Below are 21,208 nucleotides of genomic sequence, written 5' to 3'. Positions count from 1 at the left end.
TGTCAGTAACTATGCACGCAGCGAAACAGGTCGGGATCCGGGACAGTGCCAACGTTGGTGGACTTGGAGAGGGCGGTTGATGGTGGTGGCGAGACTGAGCATGGAATTGTTGGGGCGTTTTGAGGAGAGGGGGGGGGATAGGTGGGGGGGAGGGGGAGCAATCAGCCTGTAATTTAACAAACGTTTGGCCGGTTCCTCATCTGACAGCTGTGCGTTGACGAGGCCCATCGCTGGGATGGCTTCCTCCCAGAATTCACGGTTCCCGAAAAGCGGTACCATCCGCACGCCCTCTTCGCAGCGGGAATCACCGAGAGCCCTCGGCTGCTGGAAATGATGCCACCTGCCCAGCGCCCACCGCGCCCCCCCCCCCCGCTTTCAACGACGGGGGGGTCGTCGTTGCACGGCGGGTACGTTTTAAAAATGATGTGCCAGCGCCGAACGGGCCTGCGCCGAGGCGAGCGAGGGGTGCGCGTTGGTGTGCTTGTTTTAAGCGGCAGTGACTCACTCACCCTGCGCCACGTAGGAGGCGAGCTGAATGGCCGTGTCACGCGGGCAGGGCAGCCTGCAGCAGCACACAGTGCGCACGTCACACTCCCGGGTTACACACGCGTAACGAGGACAAAGGATCCCACCGTATCGCCTTAACGGACTGTTGGGGGGAAAGTGTCGTTAGCGAGCACCTTCGCTCACAGTCTGCTTCGCGAGAAAGAGATTCTGCGGCGTCATTCGCAAGAGCACGCTGCCGTGTGCCGGTGTCACGGTCCAAGTTTGTCAAACGTGAAAAGCCGCAAATTACTCGATCGTAACAACAACAACAACAAAAAAAACACACACACAACGCAAACCGTCGCGTCTCCCTGCCGCGAGAACTTGGCAGGACCCTCCGGACGGAGAGACGTTAAGACTCGGTTTGAGCCTCTTCCGGATAAACAAGCGAACGATAATAAATAGCACGTCTCCAAACAGAGGGGGTGCGCGTGGGGGGGGGGTGGGTAGGTGGTTTGGTGGGGAGAGGTACTGGCCAGCGCTCACTGAATGGATTTTTCGAGTGGAAGCGCACGGGGGGGCGGAGGCGGGGGGGGGGGGGCGAGCAGGGGGCCGTGTGCACGCCTCGTTCAGGGGAGCTACGTGCGCACGATTTTCTATCTATAGCCCGGGCCGATCGATACGACCGAGCGGCGGCGGACGAATCGTTGAGATTTCGCAGGCGCTCTCAGAGGTGGCGAATCGCTTACCAGCCCTCGAGGATGTCCTTCTTGATCTGAAGGTAAAACAGGTGCCTGGCGGACAGATAACGCGGGGTCAAAGGTCACAACAGGTCGCCGTGTTTCACTTCATCCAATAGGGCCCGGGCCCTGCGCGAGTGCGTGCCTCTTTGTGCGTCATTGTGCGCGTATTTGTGTGCCGCCGTGCGGGGTTAGGGTCGTTGAGGGGAGCGGGCGGGCAGGCGGACGTTGATCGGAAAAGCTTACCGCCCCATCGTTAATGCTTTACGGTCCCCTATCCCGATTCTTTGAGCTTCCGCCATCAGTCACGTTCATGTATTACACACATCAGGGCGTGTTACTTCACCCAATGTTTGCTTTCCGACGCGATGCGGCCAAACGCTCAAGCGGCGTTGGGCTGTCGTGGCGAGCCCGCCGGCCTGCTTTTGTGGAGGGGGTCGGCGGATCACGCAGAGATCCGTGGAACACTCGGGCCCGCTGCTGGGCTGCTTGCGAGGCGGAGCAGCGCTGTTTACGAGGCGGCCGAAAGATGGCGGTGCGGCGAGTGGGGTTCGCAAACAACCAATCTGTGCGGATTTCCGAGAGTGCATCCGTTCCTTCGTATGCGTGGTGGGTTTTCTGCGGGTACTCAAGGTCTCCCTCCCGCATGCAAAGTGTGAACAAGTATAACTGGCAAGACAAGCGGATGCAGGAACCTCGTGAATAAGAGTCATTTGACTCATTTGTTTGTGAAGCTTCCTTGAGACAGTCTCCACGGCTTTCCCCCCTTTGATTGGAAATCCCTACCCCCAGACGTCCGTGCTGTAGACTCCCTGCCCCGATTCAAGTCTAGCCTCAAACCTCTTCCCCTTCTCCTCTGCCTTAGACCGACCACCTCTTTTCTATTTGAACTATTTTTGTTTATTTTACCAGGTAAGTCCCCACCGAGCTACGTAGCCTTTTTTTCAGAAGCGACCTGGCCACCACAAATGATAGCTCAACGAAGTGGCTTACGGAGTGGAAATTTATAGCAGCCAAATATGCAAAACGCACGTTGATTTTAAATGTTTCTCCCGCTCTCGATGCAAAGAACACGCCCGTTGTTCCTATACCGCACCGTGAAATGTGGTCACTTTTAGACGGCGCTACATCAATCCACGTTGCATCATGAACCGTGTTTGAAAAATGTGCGATTACACCGTAGTCTATTGCAATCAACATGCACGCCAACAAATCCCACTGAGAGAAACGAATCACAAGACAGACTAAGAGATAGAAAACAAACAAAAGGAGATGAGAGACAGATGGCGGACAGAAGAAGATAGACAGAAGATAGACAGGAGACAGGGAGGAGACAGACACGAGACAGATGACTGACAGACACGAGACAGATGACTGACAGACACGAGACAGATGACAGACACGAGGCAGATGACTGACAGACACGAGACAGATGACTGACAAGAGACAGATGACTGACAGACACGAGACAGATGACTGACAGACACGAGACAGATGACTGACAAGAGACAGATGACTGACAGACACGAGACAGATGACTGACAAGAGACAGATGACTGACACCAGACAGATGACTGACTGACACGAGACAGATGACTGACTGACACGAGACAGATGACTGACAAGAGACAGATGACTGACACGAGACAGATGACTGACTGACACGAGACAGATGACTGACTGACAAGAGACAGATGACTGACACCAGACAGATGACTGACTGACACGAGACAGATGACTGACTGACACGAGACAGATGACTGACAAGAGACAGATGACTGACACCAGACAGATGACTGACTGACACGAGACAGATGACTGACAGATACGAGACAAATGACTGACACGAGACAGATGACTGACACCAGACAGATGACTGACTGACACGAGACAGATGACTGACAGATACGAGACAAATGACTGACAAGAGACAGATGACTGACTGACACGAGACAGATGACTGACACGAGACAGATGACTGACATGAGACAGATGACTGACACCAGACAGATGACTGACAGATACGAGACAAATGACTGACACGAGACAGATGACTGACACCAGACAGATGACTGACTGACACGAGACAGATGACTGACAGATACGAGACAAATGACTGACACGAGACAGATGACTGACACGAGACAGATGACTGACTGACACGAGACAGATGACTGACAGACACGAGACAGATGACTGACACGAGACAGATGACTGACACGAGACAGATGACTGACTGACATGAGACAGATGACTGAGAGACACGAGAGAGATGACTGACAGACACGAGACAGATGACTGACTGACATGAGACAGATGACTGACACGAGACAGATGACTGACTGACACGAGACAGATGACTGACTGACAAGAGACAGATGACTGACTGACACGAGACAGATGACTGACACGAGACAGATGACTGACATGAGACAGATGACAGACAGATACGAGACAAATGACTGACACGAGACAGATGACTGACAGACACGAGACAGATGACTGACTGACACGAGACAGATGACTGATTGACACGAGACAAATGACTGACACGAGACAGATGACTGACAGACACGAGACAGATGACTGACTGACACGAGACAGATGACTGACAAGAGACAGATGACTGACAGACACGAGACAGATGACTGACACGAGACAGATGACTGACAAGAGACAGATGACTGACACGAGACAGATGACTGACTGACACGAGACAGATGACTCACACGAGACAGATGACTGACAGACACGAGACAGATGACTGACAGACACGACACAGATGACAGACACGAGACAGATGACTGACGAGACAGATGACTGACTGACACGAGACAGATGACTGACACGAGACAGATGACTGACACGAGACAGATGACTGACTGACACGAGACAGATGACTGACAGACACGAGACAGATGACTGACACCAGACAGATGACTGACACGAGACAAATGACTGACACGAGACAGATGACTGACAGACACGAGACAGATGACTGACTGACACGAGACAGATGACTGACAAGAGACAGATGACTGACAGACACGAGACAGATGACTGACACGAGACAGATGACTGACAAGAGACAGATGACTGACACGAGACAGATGACTGACTGACACGAGACAGATGACTGACACGAGACAGATGACTGACAGACACGAGACAGATGACTGACAAACACGACACAGATGACAGACACGAGACAGATGACTGACGAGACAGATGACTGACTGACACGAGACAGATGACTGACACGAGACAGATGACTGACACGAGACAGATGACTGACTGACACGAGACAGATGACTGACAGACACGAGACAGATGACTGACACCAGACAGATGACTGACACGAGACAAATGACTGACATGAGACAGATGACTGACTGACACGAGATGAGCGGATTATCTCCGCAGCGCCGCTATCCATGGGCGTGTTCCTATGCAAAACGAAGTAATCACCGTCGCATTCGACTTGAAAAGAAAAACGCGACGATCTGAACGCGCCACTTTGATAACAAGAGTCTTGAAGACCAAACGATGCTTTCCCGAATCAAAGATGCAAGACGTCCCGATACTCTCCGATGTACCGTGATTAGCAATTTTCATCACGATCGTAACTTAAGATCTGTGCTGTGTTACAACATCTGCGCTGTGTTACAACATCTGTACTGTATTACATCTGTGCTGTGTTACAACATCTGTACTGTGTTACAACATCTGTACTGTGTTACAACATCTGTACTGTGTTACATCTGTGCTGTGTTATAACATCTGTACTGCGTTACAACATCTGTACTGTGTTACAACATCTGTACTGTGTACAACATCTGTACTGTGTTACAACATCGATACTGTGTTCTAATATCTGTACTGTGTTCTAACATCTGTACTGTGTTACCACATCTGTGTTACAACATCTGTACTGTGTTACAACATGTGTTACAACATCTGTACTGTGTTACAACATCTGTACTGTGTTATCACATCTATACTGTGTACAACATCTGTACTGTGTTACAACATCTGTACTGTGTTCTAGCATCTGTACTGTGTTCTAACATCTGTACTGTGTTACCACATCTGTGTTACAACATCTGTACTGTGTTACAACATCTGTACTGTGTTGCAATATCTGTGTTACAACATCTGTACTGTGTTACAACATCTGTACTGTGTTATCACATCTGTACTGTGTTACAACATCTATACTGTGTACAACATCTGTACTGTGTTACAACATCTATACTGTGTACAACATCTGTGCTGTGTTACAACATCTGTACTGTGTTACAACATCTGTGTTACAACATCTGTACTGTGTTACAACATCTGTACTGTGTTATCACATCTATACTGTGTACAACATCTGTACTGTGTTACAACATCTGTACTGTGTTCTAGCATCTGTACTGTGTTCTAACATCTGTACTGTGTTACCACATCTGTGTTACAACATCTGTACTGTGTTACAACATCTGTACTGTGTTCTAGCATCTGTACTGTGTTCTAACATCTGTACTGTGTTACCACATCTGTGTTACAACATCTGTACTGTGTTACAACATCTGTACTGTGTTACAACATCTGTACTGTGTTACAACATCTGTGTTACAACATCTGTGCTGTGTTACAACATCTGTGTTACAACATCTGTACTGTCGACGCATGACGCCCATGAAAATAAAATCCAAATTTGAAGAATCGAAAATGTAGACAATGCAATCTAGAACACGCGCTTGCGCCTACCTCACCGAGGATGGGCGCACGACGCTCCAACTCGCACAAAGCGGCCGACTAAGCCGTGGCGAATTTCGACGAGCAGTGGGAAGTTCCTCACGACCGATATCACGATCTTAAACAATCCCGGCAACTGCCTGACGGCATTGGTTGTCACCGTCGAGCGAAACGTCGGACTAACCGATTCTGTTGAATGCCGTGGCGCTGTTCTCCAACGTGACCAGCGGTCCATAACAGAGGTGCTTGGGTCATATCGCGTAAATAATATCAACGTCTTGAAACCCGCCACCACCCGACACGGCCAATTAATAAGGTTTGACATGCCGATTCGTTACTAGTAGAGCACACTGGTGTGCTGGGAGAGCAAATCGACAACATTTACAATTCGAGTACGACGTTTTGCCAGTAATCACAACGAGCAGCTTCATCAAGCGACAGCCCGATTTGTGGAGAAATCCTCAAGTTTCGCTCTTAAATAGAGGGATAGATGTGATGTCGTCACTTGTGAGCCGAAGAGCCAATACACTGGCCTCGATTGTTCACCGCGTGACAAACTCGCTATAGCTGACTGTGTCGGGTGGAGGAGGGTCTACGACACAACATTGCACTCGCGCGATTTAACCCAGAGATAAAGTCCGAATGTGAACGCGTGCTGTTCTCGTGCACGTTAAGCCTGCAGCTCATTTGCTCGCAACAGAAGCCACACACCTCAAGGCTCTTCAGCGACTGGCGGCGTGCTTATGAAAAAATAAATACAGGGTGCTCCAAAGAAATGTGAACACTTCCGAGAATTTGCAACAACAACAATGCCACGTGACACGTGCTGCTGCCTCGGGGCTCTGGAGACCGCCCGGAGAAGATTCCAGGCAACGCGTTGACGGCGTTGTCGAACAAGTGGGAGACTCTTTGACTTTCTGAAGCTATTGACATTACATTTGTTATCATGTTACAGTGTATTTATCCGTTCTTTTTCCAATAAAAACGATAGTCCCATATAAGTGCTAAACAAAAAAAATGTAAGCAGCACCCTGTATATCTATAAATATCACCAACTGGTATGTTGTCAGCCGAGGCTGTAATGTGAATCGAGCTTTAATCAGCCGTCCGTGAGCCACACTTAGTAAGGAACTATGAGCACAACGCACCTGCACAGGTTAAATGTACACTGCTCAGCCCCATTTTGTCAATCCACTGCTGGATGAGGGCCTCCCCGTGCCGTGAGGGTCGCGGGGACCGCCTTTATCTGACCGCCCATCACCGGTCACCGTGGGTTGACGGCGGGGCACACAGATGCGGGAGCGTAGAACAGTACAACGGTGGATTTTGGTGAACTGCCCTCCGCTGGTCATGTAACCCCCCAACCCCGCAGCAACCTGTAACACCTGTTACGCATGGCCGTCACGTACCAGAGATCTGCCCAGGCTCCAGCCCTGCTTAGCTTCATAGGTCTGACGAGATTGAGCGCCGCATTGCGGGCGAGATGGTCATCGCGATTTACCTTGTTATAATAAAAATTGCGCGCGAGCAGGGAGCAGGGAGCAGTGAGCAGCGTGCAGCGAGGAGCATCACCTGGTGGCTTCTTCTGTCAGCCGGTCGGGGTCCCGGACAAAGTACTTGACTCGAAAGCTCAACACGGTTGAAGATCCTTCTGTGTTAAAATACAGAGCGCCCTGTGTTAAACGTACACACCCCTCCGTGTTCAACGTACACGCGCTCACACACACACACAGACGTCACTGCGCCGACACGTGAGCCAAACCTAATCTCTCGTTCCACAGAGTCCAGCGCAGACGTACCACTTTGTCGGGTACCACCGGACCTGGGGGGGGTGCCGTAACTTTAGTGGCTCCAATTAATTTAAAGTGGCCAGCAACAGCGAATTAAGTGATAACCGTTTGAAATGAGCGAGGCTATAAAATGTAATCCACTCTTACTGGCCCTTGTGTGCCTAAACAAATCGGCGCTGATAAAGTTTCAGCCACTTTAGCTGCTCCTGATTTCTGCTGCGGCTCACGGAACAGTGTCGTGTCGACGGTTACTCGGCAGGGCTCGCTCAACAAACATTTTGCCGGAAGCGTTGTTCAAGAACCCATTAAAGTCACCGGCGTGCCGAACAACGTGCGGGCGTAACGGCGCGGATGCGGGTGAGGAGAGGTGGTCCTGCGGGACTTTTGATCAGTGGGCACCCGAAAGTGAAAATGCAGAAAGGCCCGTAACGCGTCGTTACCATCGGCGGTCACTGAACCCAACGCGAGAAAAGCGATGTGAGCGAGAATCAATCGGCGCTGCCGACGATGCCACTGCCGGCGGACCGACCCAGGGTTAGATTTTATCTGCGGTGTACGTTTTCAACCGGGTATCGCTTTACCCGCTGGAAGTCATCAAACTGCGGCGCTTTCTGGAGGCAAGGGGTTGGTGGATCACGCAGAGGTTGGTGAAAAGCCAAAAACCCGCTAATGGGCTGGGAGGTCTTGAAGACGAAGCGATTCTTTCCCGAATCAAAGATACAAGATGAACCAATACTCTCCGATGTACCGAGACTTGCTGTTTGGGTCGCGGTGTTTTTTGGAGGCAAGGGGTTGGTGGATCACGCAGAGGTTTGTGAAAAGCCAAAAAAACGCCCACTGCTGGCCTGGGAGGTGGCCGGTAGATGGGACCGTACAGCAAGTGGGATGGAGGACCCGTCTGTGCGGACTGATCGAGCGCGTTATCCCTTCCAATGCGTGGCGGGTTTTCGCCGGGTGCTCACTGAGTTCCTCGCACGTGCAGTAAAGCGCCCGTTTCTAAAACGAAATCAGGGCCAAACCTCTCCCCCCCCCTCCCCCCCATGCAAGGAACCTCAGGAAAATGAGTCTTGAGACTCAAGTGAGCGTTCTCCTTGATAAATTTGTGCGCACACGTCAGGGATTTAAATTCTCACCGAATTAAATTGTTTTCTTTCCCGGTCACCGGAAGAACTTAAGCGAGTGGCGGGAAAGTAACCAAGAAGCGGACCGCAGCCACAAGCAAGCGGTATACAGGATGTGGTGTGCCGAGAGGGAATGGCGTACTTACTTCCGAGCTGCTTCTTGATTGGCTTGCTTGGATCGAGCCATTTCTGTGGGGAGAGAGCGAGCTACAACATCACGCTCAGCTTCGCACGCACTCCAACCCTGTGCTGCGAGGAATGAAACTCGGGTACGAGTACATCGGCTCTTGCTTTGTCGACAGGCGCACACCCTTAGGCTTCTATCGATATTCACTCACGAGAGCCACGCACTCACACAGATACCCCCCCCCCCCCATACACTCACACACAGCTGTATACTCACATCAAGACTGATACATTCACAGGGATCCATAGACTCACGCAGAGGCTCACGCGGAGACCCACAGGTTCCCGCAGGGGAGGGACTCACACAGAGACTCATACTTCCATAGAGACCCATAGACTCGCATAGAGACGCACAGACTGGCATAGAGACCCATAGACTCGCAACATAGAGACCCACAGACTCGCATAGAGACGCACAGACTGGCATAGAGACGCACAGACTGGCATAGAGACCCATACACTCGCATAGAGACCCATAGACTCGCATAGAGACGCACAGACTGGCATAGAGACCCATAGACTCACAACAAAGAGACCCATACACTTGCATAGAGACCCACAGACTCGCATCAGAGACCCGCGAATGCCGCCCTATAAAATAAGCATGCCCCCCCCCATTTCTGTGCGGCGGCGTGACATGTGATCGCATTCGGGCGTTGCATAAAATCAACTTGCGTCTGGATTGTTTGTACGCACGAGCGCTCGCGTCAATAATGTGTGTGGCCTGGACAGGTGTCACGGATTTCGAGTGAATGGCGACGATGAGCGATAATCCACACTCGAGAACGAGCAGGAGGAGGAAGAGCAGAGCAGAAGGAGGAGGCGTGGAATCATCTGACGGAATGTTTAGAGGGGCGGCACGTTCGCCCTGGTCATTGCTGCGGTGCGTGCGCAGTAGTCCCTCGGTAAACAGCGACATCGGTTCACGGTTTTTCGGTTAACGTTTCGCGTCCCATAGAGGTCCCCATGATTTCGACCAACGTTAACATTTTGACTAACATATTCTTAGCTCTTTCGGTAAAGTCACGTTGAAGGGAAACAATAAAATAATAAAATATATATAAAACAATAAAAATTCTCACACCTGATGACGACCGTTTGTGTTATGGTCGTGAGAATTTTTATTGTTTATATATATTTTATTATTTTATTGTTTCCCTTCAACGTGACTTTACCGAAAGAGCTAAGAATATGAATTACTGCAGTCACGAAAGCTTTAAATCAAAATTTTGACTAACGTTAACATTTTTACTAGCGGTAACGTGTTTACGTTATGCACGCGGGCGCCAATTTCGGCCAATCTGAGCGCTCGTAAGTGGGGCTGAGCCATGCCCTCGGCTAATCAGCGACGGCGATTTATGAGCATTTAGACCTCAACTTGGCTTTGTTTACATTGTTACGTTTTCTGTTTCGGTAGAGGAAAAAGCTCTCTTGCAGACTGGGTGATTTTTCATAATAAAGGTTTTTGGGTTAGATCGCGACCTAACCCAAAAATCTTTATCACGAATAAAATTGATTGGTCGTGAAAGCCTCAGTGATTTTTACTTGTTTTTCAACTTACAATTGAATTCTATGAACAATTATTTTGTGGAACGGATTAAAAACGTTAACAGAGGGACGACTGACTGGGCCACCCACTTCACAGCGGACGTTAAAGAGTGGGAGGGGGGGGTTTGTCTGTAGGCGTTATTTGCAAAAATCACAAATTACTCAATGAGGATTACAAACGCAGCAGCAGCAGCAGCAGCTGCAGCTGCCGCATCAGCAGCTGCTATGTCGCCCACGACCGTGAGGCCACCGCAGACCGAGTGTGCGAAACGCAGCAGCGCCCGGCCTTTGCTCCGGCCCCACGCGATGAGAACACCATCGCCAAATGCACTCAACTATCGGTTGACCGCGGAGGGCGAGCGAGTACGGCCGAAGCAACAATGGCGGCGGCGAAAAGACGACACGTCGAAGACGGGAGAGGAAGTTCATTCGTCCCCGTCATCCGCCCCGTTGAGACGACGGGGCCGTGGAGCACACGTGAAGAGGTAAGAGGCGCCTCTGCGGTCAGCCCGCGCGCGTTTACCCACCGGGCCGGCCTTGCCCTCTCCCGGGATCTGCAGCCCGAAGAAATCACGCTCAGCCAGCTGCAGGTACGTGCAGACGTAGTCCAGCAGCATCTGGGCATTCTCCTGCTTCTGAAGGCCACACACACGGAGAGAAAGAGAGAGAGTGAGAGGGCGCGCGGCATGGCAGCGCAGCGCCCGGCACCGTCGGTCAGCGGACTCGGCGCACGCGACTCCCAGAGCCAGGGACGAAGCCGAGAGAACACCCCGAAGCGTGCCGTCAAGACGACTTTTCGAGCGAATGAACGACGGTCGACGGTGCTCGTCGCTTGTGAACGATCGATCCTACAATCAGGGCGGCAAGGGGGGGGGGGGTGCAGTGGTAACGCTCGCGCCTCACAGACAGAAAGGACAGGGTTCGATTCTAGACTTGGGCCGCCTGCCTTTCAGCGTGGAGTTTGTATGTTTCGCCCCCTGTTCTGCAAGGGTTTCCTCTGGGTTCTTCGTTTTCCTCCCACAGCTAAAAAGAAACATACAATAGAACTGGTATTGGCCAAACATGCTGAAAAACCGCTTGCAACTTACTCAATTTGGATTACACGCAACAACATTGCCCCCCTTCCCCCCGCTCCCGCCGTGAAACTACAGAAGACTATATCCACCTGTGATGGTCTTGCGCTATGAGAATGGCGCGAATATGAAACCACTAAATTATATTATCACGATTATTTGTGCTCGTTCAAGAGAAAGTTCGGGAACATCGCCAGCGCAGTTCGGGGCGAATGAAACCATCGAACCGGCCACAGTAGGTAGAGTGAAGAGCCCTCCTCCACCCCCACCACCCCCCACCTCCACCACCCATCCACCTTCCCCCCGATCCATGCTCGGTCAGCTTGCTCCGAACCCTAACGACCCACGGCCCTCGCCCAACGAGCGCTAATTGGTGCGAGCGCTCGGGCAGATGTGGGCCATCGTCCCACCACCCCACGTGTGCGCGCGTGTGTGCGTGTGTGCGCGTGTGTGTGCGTGTGTGTGCGTGTGTGTGCATGTGCGCGTGTGTGTGCGCGTGTGCGCACGTGTGCGCGTGTTTGTTTTTTTTGGAGCGGTAGTGTAGCGGTTCGCACGCTTCGCTACGAATCCGGTGACCCAAGTAAAATTTTCGCTCGCAGCCAATTATGGTGACGATTATCTGAACCATTCCTGGGCCTTCCCTAGGTCGACTCAGCCTTAAATGAGTACCTGGCAGGATCAGCATTGGGAAGACAAAGGAGACCGGGTGTGTTGTTGACCATATCACCCTGTCATTCTCCATTGAGGTCGCATGCTAACAGCGCTTGCCCCAAAAGTCTGTTAAAGGCTACACGGGGGGACGCATGTCTTTGTGCACTTGTGTATGTTCCTGCGAGGGTGCGTGCGTGCGTGCGCGCACGTACTGTGCGCGTGAGCTCTCCAAAACAAGCGAACAAGCCACTTACGAGGATTACAGCGAACATATGGCTGGGACTGCGTGCGGGCAGCAGGGAGCAGTGGTGGTGGTAGTGGCGGCAGTGGCAGTGGGATAGGGGGTGGAATCGCTGGTCTGCAGAACAGGCGGCGGAGATATGGAGACGTCAGTCGGGGGCAATAGGATTGGCGGTTTGGATATGGGGCAGCAGTGAGCGTCAGTGGAATATGGATGTGCGGGTTCAGGAATAGCGGCATGGGGGCAGTCAATAATGGGGGGGATGGGGGGGTGATGGTGTAGGAGACCGTGAGATAGGGGGCGGCAGTAGGGGGTTGCAACATGGGGTGCGGCGGGGTAGGGGGCAGAGACAGCGAATAGAGGAGGGTAATGGGATGGGGAGATCGGACGGAGGGCAGCAGATGGGAAGGGAGGCTGGCAGACTATACGGGGCCGGCGGCATATGGGAGCGCCTGCAAAGGGGGAACGTTGCACAGGGGCAGTGTCCGGAGGTGGTAGGACAGAGCCTGGCAGGGGAAGAGGGCGCGGGATGGGGGAGGAGGGGCAGCGGAGAGAGACAGGAGGCAAGGGAATAGACGATAGCAACATTGGGGGGGCAAGAGGATAGCGGGCGGCAGTGGGGTGGGGGCAAATTAGCAGGAGAGAGCGGAGGGAAGGTTTGCGGAACAGGGGGGAGGCAGCAGCAGGAAAGGGCGGCACGGTAGAGAGGAGAAGAGTAAAATGGGGGGGGGGGGGTGGCAGCCACTGTGGGTCGGGAGAGAGCCCCCCTCCCCCCTCCCCCCCCCGCGCAAGCGCACGGAGCGCGCGGCGGGGGCGTCGATAAGAACGGCTCCCCAGGGGGCATTTGAGGCTCCCGCTCCGGGGCAATCCATCACGCTCGCCTCTAAGTGGGTCCCCGGTTTCGTGCACGCCACATGTCGCCCGCGCTCGCAAACGAGCAAGAGCGGGGGCCCGCCCCCCCCCTTCTCCCCTCCTCCCCCCGGCGTGCTCGCGAGCGTCCACGCGGGTCCGAGGCTGCCACGCGGCAAAACACAAAACAACCGCGGCGAGTTTGTCCAATCCCGGGATTGTCGTTCGACAAAATAAAATGCATATTCTTGGTTCTTTCGGTAAAGTCACGTAGAAGGGAAACAATAAAAATTATAAAGCTTTAAATAAAAAATAAAATGCGTTGGTCGCCGTCGCCGCCGTCATCGTCGTCGCTCAAGGGGTCACGCTGTCCAACGATCCATCTCGCGTCCGCACGCGAGCCGATTCCATCGCTCCATCTCCACGGTGGCTGTCGTTTGCAGCCTCAAGAATGCGGCGAGTTTCCAAAATTTGACGGCCGCCGAGCAAACTAAAACTCACCTAATTCTTTTAATTTTACCAGGTAAGGTACCCATTGAGTTATTCAGCTCTTTTTCAGAAGTGACCTGGCCACAAATGATAGTGGCTTATCACGCAGAAATTTATAGCAACCAAATACTCTAAACGCACGTAAACTTCGGAGGGAGAAACGGGAGGACCCGGAGAAAAATCCACACGACCACAGGGAGAGAGAGAGAGAGAGGCACGTAAACTCCAAATATACAGCAGGCGTCACAGGGTCGGGATCGAACCCACGGCCTCCTGCATGCAAGGCGAGGTAGCTAACATTTCTCCACCGCGGAGCAGATGGAGCGAGGAAATCTGGCCGCGTGTGCAGGGAGCGGGGGTGGCTTCGCTGGGGCCGCCTTCATCCAGCAGCGGATCGAGCATAGTGACACCGCGACGACAGCAGCCTCGGCCACAAGGAAATTCCTATTATCAATTCCTATTATTAATTCCAACTATTAATTCCTATTACCACGGGACAACAAATGTGGCACGACCTCAATCCCGCGAAACGTTACGGAACAGATTTACGCCGTACAAAAAAAAAGTGCCGGCCACTTTTGGGAGTAAATTTGCCGCTCGCTGGCATATTGGGTTTTCCAAGAAGCGTTTAACTACTGTGCATCTGCTGAGCAGTAATTTAAAACAGGAATCCCCACCCCCGCACGCCCAACCACAACCAACCCCCCAAGAAACCCCCAAACCCCCACGTGCTTTTATCACGCCATGGCCACACAATCCGGGGGTTGCGGTGTGTGCACTGTGCCTGGTTCGGCGCGATGCCCCCCCCCCCCCCCCCACGTCAGTGCCAGATTATCGTAGTAGCAAAAGTAGCTACATATGCTACGGGCCCCGCACTTTCAAGGGTCCCACGCTAAATGCTTTCAATTCTCGTTCAGTGATTTAGAACTTGCTTTGTTCCTATAGTACTATACCGCCTTCAACTTTTATGAACGACTGGGTGTTTAAGGCTAGCGATTTATCGTATTATCTGGCTATATAGAGCATGAAAACATGTAATTACTTTACTATGCAAGGTAAAAATTTGTGTTTTAATATTTACGTGGTTTTTTTTTTAGATAGGGCCCCTTTATAACGTATGCTACAGGCCCCGCACTGGCTTAATCCGGCACTGCCCCCCCGTGCGTTTCGCTACACGTGCCGGGGGAGCTCCTTCGGGAGCCCCGAGCACACAATGGCAGAATAAAACAGGCCGGCGCAGTGGTAACGCTCGTGTGCCTCACAGTAACAACACCCGGGTTCGATCCCGCACACGGGCGCCTCTGTGTGTGGCCGTTCTCCCCCCTTGTTCATCGTGGGGTTTTCTTTGTTTTTGCTTCCTTGCACTGCGAGCACGTGTCCCCCCCCCCCACCCCTGGCTGCCACCCCATCGTTAGCCTCGACCGCGGGACACTCTCCCCTTGAGCCGCGTGTCCTGCCCGAGCCCCGACTCTTGCTTTTACTTTAAACCGTGTCCCTCGTTCCGTCTCTCGGTACGATTCCAGGCGTGCATCTCTCAAAGCGCTCTATTTGCACGTGAATGTCCACGTTTCTGCTGCGTAACGTTGCAGCAGTTGGCGTACACCACTTCAAATCTCCCTTGTTTGGAGACGATAAAAAAACAACTATAAAACAATTATTAACTTACCAGGTAAGGCCCACTGAGCTATGTTGCTCTTTTTCAGAAGCGATCTGGCCACAAATGAGAACTCAACGAAGTTCCTCATTCAGGGTAAAATTCACAGCAGCCAAATACTCCAAGTGCATATTGATTAGAAAATGTGCAGGGAAAAACTGGAGTACCCGGAGAAAAATCCACGGGACCACGGGGAGAGAGACACCGCAAACTCTAAATATACAACAGGCATCGGGGTCGGCATCGAACCCACGGCCTCCTGTATAGCAGGTGAGGGAGTTAACATCTCGGTACCGTGGTGCCCACCGCTACGTTGCTTTCAATTTCCTCAACAACGAATACAGACGTTGCTAAAGGCAGAGAGCGTCCCGCTCTCTGCCCGCCTCTCTCTCCATCTCCACCTCTCAGCATGCCTCGCGACCAAAACCGCGGATGATGGGCGGTGTGGTGGCGGGCGTGCAGGCAAGCGATTGGGTAAGTGTAAAGGGGTCTGGTTTGAGCTGCAGGTCACCAAGTGGGTCGCTGGGAGTGGCCATGCAGCCCATGGTAGCGCTCTCACACTCACACAAAGATCCCTCCCCGTGTAGCCTGAACAGGCTGTTGGGGCAAGTGCTGTTAGCGAGCAGCACCTATGAAGGCCGGCAAGTCACACGAGGGGGTGGGTGGCCGGCACCACGCCCAACCACTTTTGGCTCCCCAGTGGCGATGTTTACACATCGCACCAGGTACTCATTTGTGTGTGTGCACACAACCGCCATTTGCCACTAAGTGGCGGTGGACGTCACCACGCCGCTTGTGCCAGGCTCGGTGCACGTTAAGGCCGGTGAGGTGTCGAACGCCCGCCGGCAAGAGATCACGGGACAGACCCAGGTGCCGTGGGTCGACTGACTGAGATGACTGGCCGATGAACTACAGGTGGTATGCGCGCGCGTGCGTGGCAGCTCCCAACACACAGCTCCAACGTTTCGGCGTGATTTCCAGGAAGTTACACTTGTGCGAAAGAAGGAACGTGCGGTTTGCTGGAAATTCATATACACGACCGCTGCACGAGTGCCCACGGGTATTTTTTGCGAAGCGATGCAATTTGCAGGCACACCACCACCGCTTCCCGAATGCACTCGAGGCACGTGTTTTTTAATGAAATCCACGACTTACGCAGAGGCCGTACCCAGCAGCAGCAGCGGCAGCGGCAGCGGCTGTGGCGGCCGGGGCTGACAGCATTGCGTTCCCAACAATCACGATAATTTAATACGTTTGGTATTCCGAGCCATTCCCATAGCGCGGGGCGATCGCGATGGCAGGCGCTGCAGTGTTGCACGGGCGGGTGGCGATCTCTAGCCTGCCGGCACGCAGCGACGTGGTCGTTGCCGTGCGGAACCCCGGCCGAGTTAATCCCGCGGTGTAACCTTTCAGCGTTGGGACGTTTGGCCAATACCAGTTAAACTGATTTGTTTTAATCTTATTTGGCTACGGGAGGAAATCGGAGAACCCCAGAGGGGGTACACAAGGGGGGGGCGAGGACACAGAAACTCCGCACGGACACAAAGGCAGGCGCCCGAGTTTGGAACCGGACGTAGGCTCGCGCGGAGCGGGGGTACCGGTCCCCGGTGAATGAGCGGGGACGGCTGCGCGTGCGCCCGGGGAGAGGTTCACGGAAACTACCGCCTGCACCTCCCGGTGGTCAAACGCTGCCTGGCGTCGAGGCACGCCACTGTAAATCGCCCCCCCCCCCTCTCCCGCGCCACTACCGTGGGGTTCAGAGTCTAAAACGCGGGGGGTGGGCGGGCGGGCAGGCGGGGGGGCGGGGGGGGAAACCGCGGCCGGAAAGCCGACAGGTCGCCAAAAGCCCCAGCGCGTGGAAACGGCGTACGGCCCTTCGCTCGAGCAGCTACACGTGTTCCGATTTCTGAAAAAGTTCTTGAACGAACGAGATGCCAATCGGCACGCGTAATTCCGCCGCGCGATCCCCCCCCCCCCCCACCTCCACCGCCATCAACAGAACTGCGTGCCGTCACTGTTGAAAGATAACGTTTTCATTCAGAGGGTGCCTTTCAAACTCCCAAAATGACTGCGGTGTGAAGAGCGCGCTTCAGTGCCGACGGACTAGTCAGCCGATCCCGCCGAGTCCTCTTTTGACATTTGCAGTTGTGCTCCTGCCGCCCCACCGCCGCCGCCCGCCCACCGCTCTCTTCCTCCTTCTCTTCCTCTCTCTCTCTCTCCTCTGCTTCTCGTTCCTGCTTCAGATCACAGCTGGCTTCTACCCTCTGGATGCGTTCGTGTCTCCCCGACATGGCGCTCGCTTGCTTTGTTGTCAAAAACACGAATTAAAATAACGGCCGAAAAAAAAACGGACACTTCACGGCACTGCCAAACGCTCATCGAGCACGAAGCTCTCCGACGTGCAATTCAGGGGTTCAACCACGCGAGCGCCTGAAGAAGACCCCCCCCCCCCCCAGGCACGTAATAATAATGATGATTTAATAATCATGCAATTTGTAACGCGTGCAAATTTGCGGACGGAACGGCCGCAACTCAGAGGCGCGGAGCCAAGCTCTGAGTCACTCGAAAGTCACTGTCGTAGAGGTGCGTTGTTAAGTGTCTCTTTGAAGGAGACGATGGAGGTGATGCTGCGAATGTGCAGAGGGACGGCGTGCAGCGAAACGTCGGACGTCGTGCCGAACAAAGGGCGGCAACACCCAAACGAAACGCATCGGACGGCTGTACGCCGCGCCTGGGTGAGTGGAGGCTTTTGGGCCGGGCGATGACTATGCAGGGCCTGGCCTGGCTCGTGCTTTGGCCGGCGGACTGCCCGCGTTGGTAACGTTCCCGTAGCGCGAACTGTGGCGGCGAGGCCGCGAAAACCTAAGCGGCGATACTCGCCCCTCGCCCCCCCCCCCACCCCCCGCCCCCCCCCGTGGGCGTCCCTACTGCCAGCGAGTGTTTTTTTATTCGCCAAGCCGCGTGCCACCGACAAGCACACGTCGGATTACCCAGGGTGCCTCTGGATACGGGGAACTTTGCCTCAGCGCCTCTAATTACACATGTAATTTAATGGTTCTAGTTGATTGCGGGTTAAAGCGCTCACAAGAGACGCTGCTGGGGTCCTTCTCGTGAATGCTCCGCAAAGACTTTCGGGCCATAAACAACGAACGGCACTTCCCAGTCGAGGCCAATTACTCAAGAGGGCCCCCCCCCCCCCCCCCACTCGTGCGAGCGCCACCGCCAGATGTGACGACCCGACTAAATCATTGACGTCCGGTCCCTTCTAACTACGGTGCCCACGGACTGAATGCCCGAGGCACGCGCCCGGGACCGACGCACCGATTTCCACCGATGCACACGCGCACCAAACGTTGCCCCCCGCACCTCATATGAGCATGGTTGCCTACGTACGCTGCGAAAGAAGTTCAACATGCGTGCGTACGTAGACACACGCACACGCGCACGCATGCAGCGAGTTGTGCGGGCAAAGGATCGATTCTGTTCCGCTGGGATGCGTTTCTCTACAATCGGTTCACGTGAACCCCCCTCCCTCCCGCACTCCCCCCCCCCATACGACCGCTGGAAGCGTGGGCGCACGCTTCGAATCAATAAAACCGATCCGGGGCAATGATTCCAATGTGCAGTCCCAAATTTGTGGATAATTTATTTCTCCGAAAATGGTAAATGTGGAAAGTGACGCCGGCACGGAATTGGCCCCTTCTCGCAAATGACACCAGGGGAAACTGGTGACGTCCACCGTGAAGCGGACAGTGTGTATTTACCATTAACACACCGTAAGTAATAACATGCCTAACCCTAGCCATCACCTTAACTTGCCTAGCCTTAACTTTAACAAGCCTAGCCCTAGCTCTAACACACCCTAACATTCCCAGCCCTAACATGCCTAACTCCAGCCCTTACTCTTACACATCTTATCCAGCCACGCGTATCTCTGGCTGTAAGTCCGCTCACCCCTCACACAAGATCACCGTGACTCTAACAAGCGCCAGGGCGGCGAGATGTTCACTACCTCGCCTGGTAGGCAGGAGGTCGTGGGTTCAATCCCGTCCCTGACGCCTGTATATTTGGAGTTTGCGCATTCTCTCCCTCTCTCCCAGTGGTCGTGTGGATTTTTCTCCAGGTCCTCCGGTTTTTTCCTCTACATTAAAAAATCAAGACGCGTGAAGACTATTTGGCTGTTATAAATGTTCACGTGATAAGCCACTTCGTTGCGCTATCAATTGTGGCCACATCACTTCTGAAAGAGAGCTACGTAACTCTGTGGGCCTTATTTGGTAAAATAAAAATAGTTTAGTTTAAACCGCAAACCGCTGCTACCTCTGGGCCGCCCTGGGTGGTAAGCATCCCGGGTGCTTAAATGAGCGCTGGGTGGTGCTCCGTCGACAAACCTGAGCCAGTGGTGGAAATTCCACATCCCTATGACAGGGGCTATAATATCTCCATAGAACGACCACATTTGAATTATCATCACACACAAAAAAAACACAACCTTCCGTCATCAAGTAACAAAAAGAATCCAAGCATTACGTAAGCGTGGCTGGCCATATAACCATTAACTCACCCGTATGACGAAGTGGAGGAATGTACCACTGCCTCCCTCCGCCTTCCCTCCCAATCGCACCCGACAGTACCAGCAGCAACAGCAGTGCCAGCAGCAGCACCAGCAACTATTATCAGCAGCAGTATCAGCAGTAGTACCAGCAGTGCCTTCTTCTGCCGGCCGTCAATCGCGCACAACTGCAACTCTCCCACCCCGACCCCCCCCCCCCGTATCACCGACAGGAAAAATTAAATCGCAACAAAACTCTCGCTTGACCTGCCCTCCCCACGACTGCCAACCATCAGCAAATAAATGATGGCGAACCAGCCCGCTCGCCCGCACGCCCGCCCGCTCTCCGCTAAAAACACAGTGATGTGGCTTGGCCACTGGCCTCACTCTCCCGTCCACCGCCCACCCCACCTTGTGAGTTTTCATAATGTACTGCGAATTCCTGACAAAGCGTATGCACTGGGAGTGAAACGTCGGACATCGTGCCAAGCAACGGGGCGGTGCAAACCTAAAAACGCATCCGACGGTTTTTCCTTTTGACTCGCGGTTGCCAAACGCAAAAAACGACGGGCGACCAGCACCAAGCGGTAAGCGTTGCTGTTGTACAGGACGAGTCGGTAGGTTCTATTGAATTGAGCAAAGCTGCAAAGGAGTTCTCAAGTCGAGCAATGGGAGGGAAGAAGCAGATCGGAAATTGTTGTAGTGAGCGAGCGAGTGGGTTGAGTGATCTTCTTTGGTTCTTTCGGTAAAGTCACGTAGAATGAGAATAAAATAATAAAATAAAACAATAAAATTCTCACGACGTTTCGGCCACAACACAAGTGGCCTTGACCTTACCGAAAGAACCAAAGAAGATGAATCCTTGCAGTCACGAAAGTTTTAAATCCAAAAATGGGTTGAGTGAGTGAGAGGGTGTACGTGTGTGTCGGATGCTGTGACCTGCAGCGTGGTGGTTGAACACAGTGTGGATGCGACAAAGCTGTCAATCTGGTCGACCGAGTCAGCAGCATGGGTGGAGGAATCAACGAGCAAAGTTCGCGGGAACAGTAAGCACGGCGCTAGCGACATGGAGAGTGACGAGGAGG

At 53.2% G+C, this 21,208-nt stretch overlaps 1 protein-coding gene across 5 annotated transcripts in view; it reads right to left on the bottom strand.

Annotated features, from left to right (window-relative positions):
• Nucleotides 1–21,208, bottom strand: part of LOC116943759 (tyrosine-protein phosphatase non-receptor type 4-like) — a 72,485-nt gene that overhangs the window by 25,809 nt on the left and 25,468 nt on the right. For 3 of the 5 annotated variants that reach the window (XM_076068078.1, XM_076068080.1, XM_076068079.1), the window contains exons 3-7: nt 11,142–11,249; nt 9,027–9,069; nt 7,542–7,620; nt 1,236–1,280; nt 510–562 (exon numbers count right to left, since the gene is read on the bottom strand). In XM_076068078.1, the coding sequence (XP_075924193.1) occupies nt 510–562; nt 1,236–1,280; nt 7,542–7,620; nt 9,027–9,069; nt 11,142–11,249 (328 nt within the window). The remainder of the gene's footprint in view (nt 1–509; nt 563–1,235; nt 1,281–7,541; nt 7,621–9,026; nt 9,070–11,141; nt 11,250–21,208) is intronic. The other 2 variants (XM_076068082.1, XM_076068081.1) reach the window with 2 other exon arrangements.

The sequence above is a fragment of the Petromyzon marinus genome, chromosome 19 (assembly GCF_048934315.1).
Source record: "Petromyzon marinus isolate PM22_M1 ecotype Great Lakes invasive population chromosome 19, UKy_Petmar_22M1.pri1.0, whole genome shotgun sequence".
NCBI lineage: Eukaryota > Metazoa > Chordata > Hyperoartia > Petromyzontiformes > Petromyzontidae > Petromyzon > Petromyzon marinus.
This window is presented reverse-complemented; position numbering and strand designations above follow the sequence as displayed.